Genomic DNA, 18,717 nt, shown 5'->3' on the forward strand with positions numbered 1-18,717 from the left:
GATGAGACATAAACCTGTCTGAAAACAGCAAGATACGAGAACGATTTCCCAGGAGGTGGACAAGAAACTAAGGCGCTGCTGCCCTCTCAGAAACATATGGGAACAAGCCAAGTTATTGACAGACGCCTTGAACTCCAGGTCACCCTGTAGATCCCCTTTCCACATTACATCGATTACCTCCCAAACAGGATCTGATCGTACACACGCAACATAGCGTTGTATGCCAGAAGATAATGAGGAGGTGGCTAAGAAAGGGTCAGAGGATGGGATTAGATAATTACCTGCCCTCGTTCACAAGCTCGATGAAGGCCAAACCCGCATTCTTTTGGATGGAATTCTGCCACTCCTGTGGAGAGAAATAAAAAAGACTTTACACACAATGCATACAACAAGCAGAGAGAGGAAGGTTGGGTTTAGTCAGAATATCAGAAAACAAGCTTCATCATCATCCACAAACTTCATACAGAGGATGTGATCACTGGGGAAGGATGGAAGAAAGCAAAACGGGCCTCTAACATGTTTAGAATGTATCTTCAATGTTCAAGATTGCCTTTAACCAAGCACACCCCTCAAAAACTTTAACAGGTCTCACCCGGTTGTTGTAAAAGGTGTTAGTCTAAACAACTCCTGAAACCACAGCTTTCAGTAATGTTTAATAGCCTAGGAGCGAGACCAAATCATTGACATTTTTCACAGCTGCGCCAACCTTTCAACACTTCCCTGTGATCGTCTCAAGAATAATAATAACAACCAGGTCATGAGTATGTACAAAGTCGCTTGTGTATTCTCGAGGGCTCTTTTCAAGACTGTATCATGGAGACAGGAGGGTAACGGTCCGACCCTAATGTCTCATTTGTTTCGGCCAACAGAGAGTGCTTCTAAGTAGAGGTGCAACACAAGCAATCATTTCATAATGATGATGATTTATTTTTTAATACCCTGCAATATTTTTTAAGGTCATAAATGAAAACGAAACAGGGCAAATCTACTTGCTTATTAGGAAGGAAATGTTTCACCATCCTCTGAGAGAAGAAAAGTGAGCCTGAAACCAAATTAAACAAAAATTTAAAATGTCAATATGTGTACGCCTTTATATATTGCAGAGGCTTTGTTCACTATAACAGCTGTTAATTCCCACATTATATGCATTTTACTTTGGAATCTCCAGCATAAATATTTAAGGAAGCATATTTAAGTAAATCTTACATCAGTTTTCAGACAGCAAGCTACGCTTGGTTACTCATTACTCACCATTAGTTTACCAAACCATCTACAGTATATACATAATTTCAACAGAGCCAATACAGCAAACCAATAATAAAGTTGAAGGAAAAGATTGTAAATTCTGTACCACTCACATTAACAAACGGAATTGCTAAATAATTATTTTCAAAAAGGAACTATTTGACACTTTACCCATCTACAATTGGTCAAGTCCAGTCTCAACCAAACAGCATAGAGCAAACCAACAGAATGTTCTGAGAGTGCCACAGTAAAAAAAAACAGAGAAATTTGGGATAGAAGAACGCATTACTTTTACAAAAACTGAATAAAATGCCATTTCTTATTTTGTTTTGTTTTTTATTCCATATCGACTGAATTAATTCTGGGTGTACATTGTATTACAATTACATTGTAGAAGATGGAAAAAGACAGGGAAAATAAAAAAAGTTCCAGGCTGAAGTCGAAAGGAAAATTGTGCAGTATGAAGGGAAAACAGGAAGGTGTTTTTTCAGACTAAACAGCCAACTAAAGTCCATTAGATTACATTTTTGGGAGAAACTGCATTAGGATATTTTGTCAGGAGAAAGTAGCAGCTGTCATCAACCAAGCACACAAATACATTTTCACTACAAAGATAAATGAATGTTCGATGGGTGAGGGAAAGGCATTATTCTTTAATTAAAGGAAGCAATGACCCCAATCAAAAAGCCTTAACGATCAGTGCTGTGCGTTGGGGACAAGGCTGACGGTTATTGGATTTCAACCAGTCATTGTGATAGGGCCCTGATACGGTTTTATGGTATCCAATGCGGTTTCCATTCTGACCTGATGAGTGGATACAGCCAGCCATTTGTGACCTTTCAACTCTGACCCTGACCTAAGAGAGGTGCTTCTACAACCCAGCCACCTCTGCCCCGGTCCTGTCGTTACAGCAACCACTCAGGCTGATCCATTCATGTCATCAAGACTAGGATTGTGTCCTAAGATAGAACATGACTTTTATCAGCCACACAAACAGTGCCTGGGAAAGTTTGTATCGTAAAGATAAACTTGTAATGATAGCCACTGTGATTCAAACCGGTCATAAGGACTCTTCATCAAGGACATTTATAATTGACCTATACGTTTCCTCCAGACCTTATACGTTTCCTCCAGTCTCGATAAAAAAACAAAGACTAGCATATAGGGAACACTTGCTCAAGGTCAAATCCATCCAAACACACTTGCGTAAAATGCCAGTTTCACTTTTATTGATGCTCAGGTATACAAACAAACTATCCAAGATTGAGACTTCTGGTACACTGATTCTGGACGTGCAACTCAAAACGTCTAACATAGTGCAATAACTCAATAACATCAACTGAATAACATCAACTTTTCAAGTAAATATCTAAACATCCTTTAAAAATCTTTATTTATTTTTATATAAAATAGTATAATACATTATTATTATCATCATCAAGAAATATTAAGAAGATACATTATGAAAAAAAATATGAACGGTCAATTCTGACAAACAAGGTATGCAGCAAAGCATTTGTGAAGCCACAACACGCACAACCTTGAGGCTGATGGGCTACAACAGCAGAAGACCCCACCAGATACCACTCATCTCCACTACAAATAGGAAAAAGAGGCTACAATTTGCAAGAGCTCACCAAAATTGGACAGTTGAAGACTGGAAAAATGTTACCTGGTCTGATGAGTCTTGATTTCTGTTGAGACATTCAGATGGTAGAGTCAGAATTTGGCGTAAACAGAATGAGAACATGGATCCATCATGCCTTGTTACCACTGTGCAGGCTGGTGGTGGTGGTGTAATGGTGTGGGGGATGTTTTCTTGGCACACTTTAGGCCCATGTACCAATCCTCTGATGGCTACTTCCAGCAGGATAATGCACCATGTCACAAAGCTTGAATCATTTCAAATTGGTTTCTTGAACATGACAATGAGTTCACTGTACTAAAATGGCCCCGACAGTCACCAGATCTCAACCCAATAGAGCATCTTTGGGATGTGGTGGAACGGGAGCTTCGTGCCCTGGATGTGCATCCCACAAATCTCCAACAATTGCAAGATGCTATCCTATCAATATGGGCCAACATTTCTAAAGAATGCTTTCAGCACCTTGTTGAATCAATGCCACGTAGAATTAAGGCAGTTCTGAAGGCGAAATGGGGTCAAACACAGTATTAGTATGGTGTTCCTAATAATCCTTTAGGTGAGTGTATACATATATATATATATATATATATATATATATATATATATATATATATATATATATATATATATATATATATATATATATATATATACTGTATATATATATATATATATATATATATATATATGTGTGTGTATTTATACACATATATCTAATTTATATATACACTAAATATATTATGTATATGCACATATATTTTATAAACAAAAACGTTTATGTTAGATGCGATTAATCGTAAATTGTATTATATTATTTAGTTATATTACATATATCAGTTATATCATCCTTATTTTTGAGCGATGAAGAGATCTACGTTATGCGAGTCTACGTGATGAAAACAGAAGCTTGTAATACAGAGTGAAGGGAATGCAGAGGGAGAGAAAAAGAGAGAGAGAGACCTGGTGACGCTCTTACAAAGAACTTGGTGGCATCTGCGTCAGGATAGTGTGAGCGTGTGTGAACACATTCGTAAACAAAATCAGTGTAATGTGTCCCCATAAAAAACATATTCCTTATACTTTAAATGAATGTTTTAATTGAATTACATTTTTTTATATAAAAAAAGCAAAAGTAATTTTCTTCTGAGACACACAAACAACATGTTTTAGATTCCATAGAGAAGTCATCCAATGAGGCATTCTTTTGTTTAGTTTTGCCATGATAATTACCGTGGCGCTGCATTCCTAATCACTGCTGATCAAGAGAACGTAATTGCCCTCAAACTAAAACACAACTGAAACACAAATGAAACAACGCAGACCTACAATGTAATGTTTTGCCTCATCCACAATGGCAAGACAAGGAAATGTGCATGGCGTTTGGCTTCGTTCATTGAAAATAAACAAGTCGCTCTACAGTTTCCGACCCATCAGTTATAATCACAAGTATTTGTTTGTTTTCTGCAGGCTGGGGGATTGAAGCTCAGATGAAACAAAAAAATTATCCGTCACATGTAAGAGTGCTGTTTCAGATCATAGCGAGCAGAAGTTTACGTTACGGCTTGTCCACAGAGCACAAGGCGATTTATGACAGAAAAGTGGCTACTGTACAGCTTTGAACGACGGAAAGAGATTCTAGATTTAAAATGTCAGTGTTGTATTACTTACAGGGAAAACACTTAACTTTCCAAACAAAACAAAATATGTTTCCACAAAGTATCTACTTTTGCAATGTTATGTGGTCTTAAAATCAACACTGACAAACTCCAGCATGTTCAGAATTATGCAGATAGAACCCTGATAGACAAGTAATCTCGTTAGGTTTTGTGCGTATTTTAAAATACATTTACTTGCATATAAGGTTTTGTGTGGTTGGCTCCACAGTATCGGTCTTTTAATTTAATCTTGTAACCTATATCTTTCCTATCTATCCATTGCACTTGCATACATTAGGAAAAGGGCATTTTCTTTTTATGCTCTAAAATGGTCAAATTTAATACCTATTTTATTTATTTTTTAATTGTCCTCCGTGTTCTTTAAAATCTAATCTTAAAGCTTGATTTTATAGATTTTTATTTTAGAACTTTTATTTTGTAGATTTGATTTCATTGTTCTATTTATTTGTGGAATAGTTGTGTTTGTTTTTTGTATTAGTTTTTTCTTATAATTTTTTTTACAACTTACATCATTACATTATTTTATGTCAGCATACTTTCAAATATTATTTTAAAAGACAAAATATCTTCCTTTGTATCTTCAGAAAACTATTTTGTGTAATTAATCATTTTGAAATAGATTTTTTTACTGATCATTAATTTTAATATTGCCCTTCAATTAGTTGTATTATTATTATTTTAATATTCTTGATTATCTCTTATTATTTTTACTTTCAATTTTAATATTGCCCTTCAAGGTAGCTTAATGTTGCAGCGCTAAAACTTCCACTTGTTAAGGTCCACTTCAATCAACTCATCGTAATATCAAAATGGCATCTGACAGCAGGTCCAGACAGCTTAATTTACTGATGTGACAAGCAGAACGCTCTACAAGTCCTGTGCATGTTCTCAGATGTTATCTCTTCTAAAGCAAACACACAATCCCAAACGGCCAAGGGCCTGTGTTTCTGTGAGGACACTCCACACAAGGAGACTTTACAAGGGGAGCAAATATTTACTCTGACTACATTTAAAGACCATAGAGGATTGTGGTTAAACAGATGTTATTAGAAGCTTCCTTACAATGAGCTGGGCTTGAAGGTGTCAAAAGATTTCTAAAAACTGCTCATTTATTTAAAAAAAAGTTAAAGTGCTTTTTTTTCTTCTCTCTATTGAAAGTTTAGGAGGAGGGTGATGACTGAAATAATTTGACTTGACAGGAATGATAATAGCATACATAAATCTTGTTGTTTTCCTTTCTGGGCTAAAGAAACAATGATTATTATATATTCAGCACATGGTGAGAATGCACACAGTGATAATATGATTTTGATTTTGTAAATACACATATCCATGTATGTAAATAGTGACACAAAGAGAGTATGAGTAAGAAAGGAGATTCTGAATGAGGTATACCAGATAAACATCAAGCTACTGTAAGGATCTTCAACAGTTAAAGGAAAAAGCTAGCATGAAGGGCCGTTAGTCCATCGGCACCATTAAAAAAGAAAAAAAAAAACGATTTGCCTCAATAACATGTCTCTTTCCCAGCCAACTATATTGCAGTCAGAGAGTGAATTAAAAGTCACTCAAGTCGTAAGCTTTCCTCATGCCGTTCCCTCTCACTTCCTGTCAGGAAGAGCCCCGTCTCCGGACGCATAGCTCGCATCGGCAGGGCGCCGGCAGAATTAAGTGCCAGTTGGTGTTAGTGTGTTTTCTCTGGGCCTCAACGGAACCCTGTGTTCAAAGAATGCTGAGAGCAATGTTATCCACCGGCACGGAGACCCTCGTGGGTCGTTGTCTGGGGTGGAGGAGGGAGAGGGGGAAAGACAACACGTGGCCTGGGCCTGCGCTTGAACCTTACGTATATGTTATGCCTCTCAGCGGGGTCCAGGTCTGACTGTGAGATGGGGAGGGAGAAAGATTCAACCTCAGGTTCAACCACATTCCTCTTCAGTTCTGCGACGTTTATGGAACTTGCAAAGTTAAAAATGGCAGGACTAAACGAGACCAAACAGTCTGCACTGAACTTCAAGCACATATGTCCCTGAATAGCTTTTCATTTTAAAAGGCCAGTTTTAAGTCCTAAACCAATTCTTTGAAGTAGTCAATCATGGTCAGAAAGCCTGCTGGCCAGAGCTCACTTGCACCCTGATGTGTGCAGATGTTTTTACTGTGGTGTTTATAATGTTTGTACATTTCAATCTGTTTCTTGTTCTGTTCGAAAGGTAACAATATAATGCGACTGTTTTTCTCTCATATTTTCCCTGAAAAAATTGTAATCCTGCTTTATTGGGCGTGATTTGTGAAAATGAGCAAAACCAATGTCTCTTAGTGGTGCACCGGTCAGGAAATTTAAGGCCGATACTGATGACAGATATTTTAACACTAATATCAGCACTGACACAAAGATTTAACACTAAGATTGTTCTTATTTAAAAAATAGATAAATATATCCATTACAAGTTCCAAAACTGCTCAAGTGAGAAATCATTAGTGTCTTTTTTAGTCTTAGTTTTGTTTTTAGTGTGTGTGTGTGTGTGCGCGTGTGTGTGTGTGTGTGTGTGTATATATATATATATTGTAAGCCACTAATTAGTAAGAGACCGCGTAAAGAGTCAGTGCAGGTATTGAAGGTCTGTTATAGCTCTGTATATAAACATACATCTCGACTAACATGAATCTCTGTAGATCTATAATAAAAAAAAAAAAAAAATCAGAATAGCGCTGGGCTGAGAGAGAGACAGAGAGTGAGCATGAGGTGTCTCTATCGCTCCACGCTGTCTGCCTATGCCGACTGACTTACATCAAGTATAGTTTGATTTAAATATTCAGTATTTTTGTTGTTTAATTCATTTTTTACATCAATTTGCAATGTTTATCCTCTCCATCTCTAACTGTGCAGCGAGTAAGAAGAATTACCGTAATGACTCTTAAAAACAGACACCTTACAATTCATAATCATATTAATGGCTATTTTTTCAAAACAAACTGGCATAATCAGATAAATTACAGTCTCATATGATTCTATAAAGTAGAGAATGCTTACAGTTGCCAATTATTTACCCTTAATAAACATTGGCCCTGAATTTAACCAGGATCGGCTGAAGGCGATCACAGGATTAGTTTAATGATACTCAAAGCTAGGGGGGGAAACAAATCACTGCAACAATTACATAAGAACTATTATAAGAACTTTGACACTGAAGCTTCTTGGCCTGGAGTCAGTGCGCAGTTGAGAAATGATGAAGAGATCCAGTCACTGCTGAGGCTTTCACTGGACAGTCGACCGATTGATTCCTCTTACCTTCGTTCACCCTGTGAGTATTGATTCCAGAGTCACTGTGACTCCAGGGGGTTAAACTCTTGAGCCACTGGCCACTCTCCATCCTCTTCCTAAAGGTCAGAGGTTAAGAAATGCCAAGTGCTCAGGGGGAAGTCAGTGTCTCCAGTACGTATTGACTGACGAAGGTGCCCATCTGTTTAACAGGTTAACTCTACATTAAAGACTCCCTGGTCATGATCATCAACAATATCAGGACAGCAGATGTGAAACGCTGCTGATCAAAGTATAGAGAGAACCAAATGATTTCTTTAAGCAGCTTATGATCTAAAAAAAAAAAAAAAAAAAAGACTAAAATGAGAACACAGGAAATGGGGAATACCAAAGCAGGCCCAGCCTTTCGCAAACATGCACATGAAGATACTGTTTCTTGCTTTTGCACCTTAGCCTTTCCAACGTGTGAGGCATTCAGAAGATAAATGTCTTAAAGAATAGATGACCTGACACAAGGTCTGAGCGGTAATGGGTGATATAGGGAAACACGGCTGCCCGAGTCCCATATATATCTGACAGACACGCAGCTATCAGGAGGCCACTGTCAAGCAGATGGATGAGATGATTTCCAAACCAACGCCGATCTGAGAGCAGTTTGCAATTGCTTCTCTGATGCTTATATAAAGTAGCATTTAACAAAATATTATTTGTGTGTATATTTTTAGCTGAACAAGCTTATTTACAAATCAAATCCACAAGCTTCTACTCCTAGTCAGAGTGTCTCAACGCAGGCAGCATTATTTATTGAAAAGCTGAAACCTTTTTAAGTGATATTCTCCAGTACAACAGCAGGTGGTATATCTTCTTCAGTGAAGCGGTGTGTGTGTATGTGTGATGGTTGTCAAAGAGAATTAGGTCGAGTGAAACATAAGGCTTTCACGTGGATGCCTTGAATGGCAAGATGAGGACACTCAAAGATGATCTTCATGTAATATGCAGGGCCTAATCTGAAGCCCTATCACTCGCAATTTCCTGAACGGAGTGGATGCTTTGATAGCTGTTGTTTTACGCTCATCCTTCCTCTCTCATCCCACCCACATTCATTCTTCTGTAGCCTTCTGCTCTCCTCTCTCTGCTCGGAAGTATTAAAGGAATGTTCTAGGTTCAATGCAATTTGAGCTTAATCAACAGCATTTGTAGCATAATTTTACCACACAAAATAATTGATTCATAATTAATACTACTAATAATAATATGCATGGTAAACTGTCAATTTGTCAACTCAAGTCAGTTATTTTAAATGTAGACAAGAGTGCTCAAATAGAGAGTGACGCCGTCTCGACGCTCATGCATTGTGACACTTGTTTTTCCCAGGTGCATATACACAGCAGCGAGATGAAAAAAATTGCAACTTTTCAGAATGCCGCAAGCGCACCTCAGGTCATGTGACAAGAACCAACTGATCAGCTTCGGCCTTTCCGTAACAACATCGAAACCTCAGCCAAGATGGACGAACATCTGATCATAGTACAGCTGGCGGGTTTTTCATTTCCCATCTCCATAAATATTAACTAGTAGTAGAGTTAATGCAAGGGCTGAAAATCCATTTATGCTCTGCTGAAACTTCTTCGTCTTCATGATTACTTAGCAACGGCAGACACCCCAGGAGTACAAGCTTTTGAAAAGAGGAGAGAGTTTAGCCAGCAAATTCCACGCGTTTTTAGACGAGGCGTGAACAGCCACTAAAGCAGTTTTCTCACATAAATTAAATCATAAAAATGTGTATTATTTCGGCTCTAAAGATGTTGTGGAACTACTGTGCTATGCGAATAAACACAATGGTGTGGCAAACTAAGTGATTCTATTACTTTATTTAATTGTTAACACAAGTCTTGTTGCAATATTACACTTGTGACTATAAACATTTATTGCCTTGCATTTTTTTTTCATTGAGCACTTATTGTAACCATGATTCCGGTTTGTTTTTTTCCAAAATTCTTATTATTTATGTTTAACTAAGGAATACATCAAAATGATTTTCTGTTAACTGACATTATGCCACAAATGTCACTGACTGAACTTGTATTGAATCCTGAAGATTAATTGGAATAACATTAGAGTTTGAAAAACACTCTCGCTGCTTTTTCTCCTGCTTTTTAATAGCAAAAGGACAGACAGAAAAATAAATGCTGGCAAAAATTAATTGCTTACATTATTCATTAATAAGAAGAAAGCAAAATATTTTAGTATAATCCATTATAGTATAATCCATATATATATATATATATATATATATATATATATATATATATATATATATATATATATACACTCACCGGCCACTTTATTAGGTACCCCATGCTAGTAACGGGTTGGACCCCCTTTTGCCTTCAGAACTGCCTCAATTCTTCGTGGCATAGATTCAACAAGGTGCTGGAAGCATTCCTCAGGGAGTTTGGTCCATATTGACATGATGGCATCACACAGTTGCCGCAGATTTGTCGGCTGCACATCCATGATGCGAATCTCCCGTTCCACCACATCCCAAAGATGCTCTATTGGGTTGAGATCTGGTGACTGTGGAGGCCATTTTAGTACAGTGAACTCATTGTCATGTTCAAGAAACCAATTTGAAATGATTAGAGCTTTGTGACATGGTGGAAGTAGCCATCAGAGGATGGGTACATGGTGGCCATAAAGGGATGGAAATGGTCAGAAACAATGCTCAGGTAGGCCGTGGCATTTAAACGATGCCCAATTGGCACTAAGGGGCCTAAAGTGTGCCAGGAAAACATCCCCCACACCATTACACCACCACCACCAGCCTGCACAGTGGTAACAAGGCATGATGGTTCCATGTTCTCATTCTGTTTACGCCAAATTCTGACTCTAACATCTGAATGTCTCAACAGAAATCGAGACTCATCAGACCAGGCAACATTTTTCCAGTCTTCAACAGTCCAATTTTGGTGAGCTCTTGCAAATTGTAGCCTCTTTTTCTTATTTGTAGTGGAGATGAGTGGTACCCGGTGGAGTCTTCTGCTGTTGTAGCCCATCCGCCTCAAGGTTGTGCGTGTTGTGGCTTCACAAATGCTTTGCTGCATACCTCGGTTGTAACGAGTGGTTATTTCAGTCACTGTTGCCCTTCTATCAGCTCGAACCAGTCTGGCCATTCTCCTCTGACCTCTGGCATCAACAAGGCATTTCCGCCCACAGAACTGCCGCTCACTGGATGTTTTTTCTTTTTCGGACCATTCTCTGTAAACCCTAGAGATGGTTGTGCGTGAAAATCCCAGTAGATTAGCAGTTTCTGAAATACTCAGACCAGCCCTTCTGGCACCAACAATCATGCCACGTTCAAAGTCACTCAAATCAACTTTCTTCCCCATACTGATGCTCGGTTTGAACTGCAGAAGATTGTCTTGACCATGTCTACATGCCTAAATGCAGAGTTGACGCCATGTGCTGCTTAGAAATTAAGTGTTAACGAGCAGTTGGACAGGTGTACCTAATAAAGTGGCCGGTGAGTGTATATTACAGTATTATTAGAGGATTTCAGATAATATGCTAGATCTAATCAATACATATACATATATATAGCCTATATATACACGCACACACATACATACAAATTATTATAAGCATTACCAGAACAATAATACAGATATAACGAGGATGTCAACACTTATTCATTAGAGTCAGTTGTGGTTTGTTAGCAGAATCAGATACTTTCACATGCCTATAAAAGAACAAAGGGCTGAAAGAATGGAAAAAATTACAATAAAAAAAAAAATCAATTAAAAGTCGCATGTTTAATACAGCTTTATATAACAACTATCAATAACACACAAGTGAAAAGCAATAAACCACAACAGGCTTATAGAAGATGATGAAAATTGATCCTGTGTTGAGAATAAAGGGATTCATTTTAGAGAGATGCAATAAAATTGCAGTTAAGAATCGCTGTCTAACAGAAGAGCAACCCTCCTGATCCTGAGTGATTAAAAACTAGTCTGTGACCCCAACCTTTGACCTCTAGCCCCAAACCCACTCCATCTTGTACCATAGATATTAATTAGAAAATTTGTGCAGACGGTACCACATCCGGCTGGTTTCTATTTTGGGATAAGAAGGAAATGTAAGCAAAAGAAAACGAATCCATCAACATCCTCCCTTTCTCATTGCCTATTCAGTCAACAAAAGGACTGCTTTACTTCCTGTCTACAACAACAGCACTTCCTGTGCAGGGATGTCATGTCCTGATTAAACATAGGATCAATCAGAGACCCTAAAGTTCCTCTTGATTCTTCTTCCAAATAAGAGAAAGAAAAAAATCTGCCACGTTCATAAAACAAAATTATCCCCCTACAAAAGACTGTGTAATTACCTGTGGGGTAAACAGGGCTCACAACCTCATTTGAGCTTTGCCGCCTTTTCCCACCATTTCTCCCCCACAATAAAAGTACATTTGCATCAGCTTTGAAAGAATTTAGTTCAGATGATTTATTGAAGTAATCAGCAGCAACGCAGCCCTTTCATTGCAGCACATGGCCTGCAACGCGCCGCCACTGGAACGGGTTTTGGGCCGGAGGCTTTTTTTCAGTGGAGGCAGGCAGAACCCAAATTCTCCCCTTTGATTAGATTAGCATTACACAACAGCGTGACAGATATGACAAATAGGTGCATTAGAGCGTGTCATTTATTCCCTCTTTTCTAGATGCTTGGGTTCACGGAGGGACCCCTACCTCACGCCTCACTTCTGCAAATATATGCGGCCCCTGACGCCCCGCCTGATGCCTGATCTCTCTGGATTACCTTTAGGGAGGGTTATAGGAGGACGAGAAATGCTTTATTTCTGAAAATAAAAGCAATAAAAAAAAGATACAAGGAGTGCTTGTGTATGTGTGCTACTGTGAACACCACGATACATTCTCACCTTGCTAATACTGAATAATTCAACAATCTCTTTACTCAAGCAAAATGATAGTCACTGAAAATCTGTAGTAGCCCTGGCTTAATGTGAGTGTATGTGTGTCTATATGTGTCTGAGTGTCTGTGTGTGTGTGTGTGTATAGAGTATCACACACTTCAGTGACTCTCCTCCTCTAAGGGCACCCTATGGCTTCCTCCATTAGCCCCAATCACAAACACTCAATGCGGTGCATATTATGCACACATGCTCAATCTCTCACCACAAACACAATTCTATAACCACATCACTGATTTCCTCCTAATAAAGACTGACAAATGCACCAACAAGTGAAGCTGTGGGTTTTAGTTTTTAAGAAATATGCCTAAATGCTAGAACTTTTCAGATTTTAAGCTATTTTATTGATAAATCACAGAACGGTGTTGACAATACATTTCGGCGCTACTGAATGTTTGTGTGCGCGCGATCAGCACATGATGTGCGAGCTACTGTCTATGTGTGTGTTACAATGCAGAAGCTCATTAGTTTAGAAAGGCGATTAACGTGTGTACAATAAGCTGTTTAAAACGTGCATTCACCCGATCAATTTTGAGCATCCAGATGTTATAATCAAACATATCTTGTGTAGTACTCTCGGAGTATGCATTTATTTGTCATTGTAACTGGTGGAAATGGAGCGTAAAAGTGGACTTAAAGATTTCTTATCCTGTTGCGCCATGACCAGCGACTAGTCGTGGCAGAGCATTAAAGTCAACTAGTCTGTGTAACCCCTAATATATACACAATTGTATTTATTTATAAATACATTTTCCTGAAGTACGAATGTCTTCGAATATCTCCAAAGGGAGGATTCAGATCATTTTGGGACAAAAACACAAACGATTCAAACAGAGCTCTGCTATCAATCCTTCATCCTACCTGCCTTAAAAAACCCGATGGGGAGGCAGATCGATCACAAAACACTATCAATGTTGCATTATCCTCTGTGACTGGCTATATGACCAAGACCGTTACACTGGGTCAAGACCCCTGACCTTTGAACTCACATCAACAGCATTAAGAAGGGCACTGTGGCCATTTTTCTGGACTTTTGTCTATACTGAGAGCTTAGTAAGACAGGATTCGGGCTGGCAGTGTGAAGATAACACTGCAACGATGCATTTATTAACAGTAAAGAGAAAGACAGAGAGGGGAAGGTGGAAAAACCTTGAGGAGAGATGGTGGAATGACTTACCTGGGAACACAGCAGCATGACCAGTTCAACCACAGAACTGCTGGACTTCATACACACAAGACCTGCAAAAAAAAAACATTTCATTTTTTAGTTTCAGTAGGCAAAACTTTTAACCATTAATGTTGAATATTTTGGAACAAATATGTTTTATTGATCCCATAGCAGTCCTCCTGTGGTCTCAGTAATTTTAGTATTATAGCCAGAGATGTATTTTTCTTATACAGTAGGTTTCAGTATATTTTAGACTTGAGTGCTGAGTGTGGAATAACGTCAGCCAGTCATTATCACAAAATAAACCACAACAGGGTGACCTCAACCCTGACACAGGAGGATGACGACTATCTAATGGTACAGTATCCTTATTAATCAGTACAGTAAGCTTATTAATCAACTACAAATAAACGCATGGATATTGAAGGAGGGACAGAATACAAGTTTCTAAGATGAGTGGTTAGTTATACACTGCTGCCATGGGCAATGGTTATTATTCAGAAATATTTGATGGCTAAATACTGCAACTGACCAAGATAATAATCAAGAATATAGTGATAATTGCATGCCACTGTAAAAAGACTGCTAATAATTTAAAAAAAAAATTATTCAGTTCTATATGATTTCTAATTTCTAATCAAGTACTATTACGGGAAATGTTTTATTTATTTTTTTGCCAATAAAAATATTTAATTCTTCTCACCAGTGACTATTTTGCTGACATGAACATTTGTGAGTGGCCTAATTCTGCACCATCTTGCGGGGTCAAAGAGTATTGATGAACTTAATGAACCTACATGATGCTACTGTAAACTAATACACGTTTGAGCTTGTATTACATGAGACTAAATATGGTGAGCATATGTTCTATTGATCTGAAATACAGCTTTAAAGAACTACATACACGAGAAAGAGAGATTTAACATGAAAGCTAAAGGTGAGAACAAACAGGAAGCTGGAGGAAGAGGAAGGAAGGAAGCATTTTTGTTTGAATTGGCTCTCTAAAGTCACCCTACAGCTATTAATCAGCATTTCATTTCTCTGGGTGGCAGTGGACAGTCCAAACACATCGTATGAGTGTGCTGACCTCTGACCCTGTGCTCTATAAATGAACACTGCTATTATAATCAGTGAGTTAAAAGATACTTTCAGCCCCCATTTACAGCTTAAATTTGGTTAGAGGTGAGAGAGGTAGGTGTTGTTTTAATATATTGGGAGTGATGAGATCTCTCTGTGTTTGTATGTGGTGTTGTGAACCTCACTTCAAACCGTAACAAGAGTGCAGGCCTTTAGTGGTACTGAAACTATTAATACAACTTTGAGATGCATTTGTGTGAAATATTCTGCAAATATCAGTAATAAGAGCAGAAGAGTAGCTCACTGGTGCCCTCGATGAGTAGCTCCTGTCCGTGACTGCCCAGCAGTGTGCGAGAGAGGAACGGTGCGAAATCCACAAAAATCTCTCGGAGTAAAGGAGCTGCCTTCTCCAGAGCATGTTCCAATCTCTCTGAGATGCTAAAACACATACACAAACACACTTTAAAAAAGTGAACAGACTGTGAAATACCAGAGAAATATCAAATCAAATATGTATTTCTGGAGAAAAACGGAAAAAAAAAGACCTCATGCTGGGGGCGGAGCTCTGGGTCACTGGGGGTAAGGCAGGGACAGATGGCAGGTTGGAGCTCGTGGAGGTTCCTCCTGCAGAGAGTACAGCCAGTAAAATACTCATTACAAATACATACACACTAAACAATACAGGGATCCAATAAGCTAGACAAGCACATCTTCCATGAATAAATCTTCACTAATTCTACAGATTAAAGGTCCCGTTCTTTGCGATTGCATTTTTCAAACTTTAGTTAGTGTGTAATGTTGCTGTTAGAGCATAAATAATACCTGTAAAATTATAAAGCTCAAAGTTCAATGCCTAGCGAGATATTTTATTTAACAGAAGTTCCCTTTCAAAGCATAGAGCGAACGGCCGGTTTGGACTACATCCCTCTACTTCCTTTTTTAATGACATAACTAGAACAGTTTTTTGACTAATCTCCGCCCACGGGAATACACAAAAAAGGGGGCGTGGTCTTGTTGCGCTCCCACGGAGAAGCACTTCAGCTGCGCATGCATCTCCAATTTATGGTAAGAGGCGTGACCTTTCCGGGCAACGTGCGATAAGCTGCTGTCGAATCACAACACAGGAACCGCTGGCACAAACAGAACTCGTTACGTATTTCTGAAGGAGGGACTTCATAGAACAAGGAAGTCATCGGGCCGTTTTTTGGACAGTGAAAACAGCGGTATACAGATAAGTAAATTGTGTGAAAAATACTGTGTTTTTTTACACGCGAAACATGAACACATGTTATATTGCACACTGTAAACACAATCAAAGCTAAAAAAAAAACATGAAGAACGGGACCTTTAAAGCTGGGTGATATGACAGACAGATAATCGTTTTGACATTTATTTATTATTATTATTATTATTATATACTATATGCTACTTTAGCCAATTGCAGTAGAAATACAGTAAAATCTAAGAATAAAAGTAAATCTAAAGTTTCTTTTTTTTAAAGCACACAATAACAACAAGAATGCATTACATTGATCAAAAGCAACATTTATAATGTTACAAAAAATTACTATTTCAGTTAAATCCTGTTCTTTTGAACTTTCTACTCATCAAGGAATCTGGGGGGGAAATGTATAAAGGTTTCTGCAAAAGTATTAAGCAGCAAAAACAACATTGATAACAATTAAAAATGTTTATTGAGCACCAAATCTCCATTAGAATGGTTTTTTGAAAGATCATGTGACACTGAAGATTGAAGTTAAGGCTGCTGAAAATTCAGCTTTCCCATTACGGGAATACGGGAATCAGATAAATGCAACTTTGACGAGTCTGAGACTTCTTAAAAAATAAATAAAATAAAAACCTTTTGAAGGGTATTTAAATTTAACATTTTCTGAGTGATAATGCACATGATATCAGAGTTCAAATGAGATCAATCAGAGTTGAATCATGAATCATGACCAAGCGGCAACATTCTAATCTGAAAAAATGAAGCCTACCCGGAAGTGCGAAAAACTGCAATACATCGAAAATCCGCTATAGGGAGGTCCCAAAAGGGAGCAAATATCCATAGACCCCCATGTTAAAATGTCCGTTTTCACAGCATTAATAAATTCATGTTTTTACAGGTTGGTCCCATGGACTTTTATTGTATTTTTCGATAGGTTCTGAGTGCCTGACAACTGTGAGGGGGGTGAATTTTTTTCTAACTCGTTAGTTTAGAGATCGTATTTAGATATAAAATGTATGACAAATAAGGGCGTGGTTAACTTTGATTGACAGCTTGATTGACAGCTGATAACGGGCTGCGTCGAGTGGAATTCCTGAAATTTGGAGATGGTCCTCACTGCAGAACATGAAATCCACGGGGAGGAGTCGGATCCAGATCCAACTCCTCCCACCTTACCTAAACCTACCCATCTCCACCCCCTGATCCCTAAACACACCCCTAATCCCTAAACCCACCCTTAATCCTACCCATCTCCACCCCTTGGATCTTGATCCGACTCCTCCCCGTGGATCTTATGTACTGCATTGAGGTGCTACTGGAAATTTGACGTCTCGGCCATGATCTGACACAACACATCATATCACCTCTGTATCCTTTCTGAACATTTGTATTGAAATATCGTACATAACATGGGTTGCTCTGCTATAAACTGCACTTACTGAGACTGTTGGACTAGGAGTACTTCGCTCCTTTTTTTCCGGTAAGTGACATTACACTACTATTTCACATAGTTGGCACTATTTAGCATCAATGTTTGTGGGCAGTGACACTGCAACAGTTAGCATTAAATCGCCTCAGATAAGTTAGCGTCCGAGGTACTTTACCTATGGTTATAACTGACGTTTGAAACACTGTAAATGCGTCTGCCAAATGTATAAATGTAACATAAGAATAGACTGATCTGCGAGCTAAGTTAGTTGGTCGCACGTCAGAGGCGCCCGCGCCATTGGATGTGCAGGTGCCGCAGCACAGTCTATGAGCGAGCTATGCAGCTGCAAATGCATTTTACATATAGGCTTCAGTAAATCGAGGAAAAGGAGTTTCAACATAAGAATGATACTGGCTGTAAAAAGTAGCCTAGCCCTAGTCTGCCGCCAGTCGATCTTGTAACGTTACAGATAGCTGAGGCTGCTTGGTTGAAGAGGCGCGTCCACCGGCCGGCTCAGTCTCACACAAAGCCCGCCCTTTTACCCATATATGGATTGGCCAGAAGGTGGGCGGGGTTAGGATTTCCCAAGATTTTCAAAAGATGGCGCCGCCCATACCCCCCATAAACGGCCTCAAAACCATTCTTCAGAAAGTCTCTGGGTGACGTCACAGACGCTTTGTCCATATTTTTTACAGTCTATGATCATGACCTTAGAAATAAGCTCAGCAAACATCTAATACCATTTAGGCTACTGAAGTTTATATAGCAAAAACACTTTATATAGCAACTTTATAGAACAACTTAAGCAAAATCATTGTGAATGTACTGACAATTTTCATATTGTCCAGCCCAACTAACAACCTAGTAAAAGTCCCCTTTCCTGAAGCTATCTACACAGTCATATAAAGGACAAGAGTGAAGATGTGCGTTGAAGCCCTGAAACCATGTGAAATGAGCTTTAGCTGAATGATTGCTCTGCTTTGGTTAGCATTCATGTAAAATAAGC

The 18,717-nt window shown here is 38.6% G+C and overlaps 1 protein-coding gene across 2 annotated transcripts in view; it reads right to left on the reverse strand.

Annotated features, from left to right (window-relative positions):
• The window catches only part of lrba (LPS responsive beige-like anchor protein), a 268,042-nt gene that overhangs the window by 147,568 nt on the left and 101,757 nt on the right, over nucleotides 1-18,717 (reverse strand). For both annotated transcript variants that reach the window (XM_056265070.1, XM_056265069.1), the window contains exons 31-34: nucleotides 15,600-15,678; nucleotides 15,359-15,492; nucleotides 13,987-14,048; nucleotides 282-346 (exon numbers count right to left, since the gene is read on the reverse strand). In XM_056265070.1, the coding sequence (XP_056121045.1) occupies nucleotides 282-346; nucleotides 13,987-14,048; nucleotides 15,359-15,492; nucleotides 15,600-15,678 (340 nt within the window). The remainder of the gene's footprint in view (nucleotides 1-281; nucleotides 347-13,986; nucleotides 14,049-15,358; nucleotides 15,493-15,599; nucleotides 15,679-18,717) is intronic.

Source organism: Rhinichthys klamathensis, unplaced genomic scaffold (assembly GCF_029890125.1).
Source record: "Rhinichthys klamathensis goyatoka isolate OS25496 unplaced genomic scaffold, OSU_Roscu_1.1 h1tg000229l_1, whole genome shotgun sequence".
Lineage (NCBI taxonomy): Eukaryota > Metazoa > Chordata > Actinopteri > Cypriniformes > Leuciscidae > Rhinichthys > Rhinichthys klamathensis.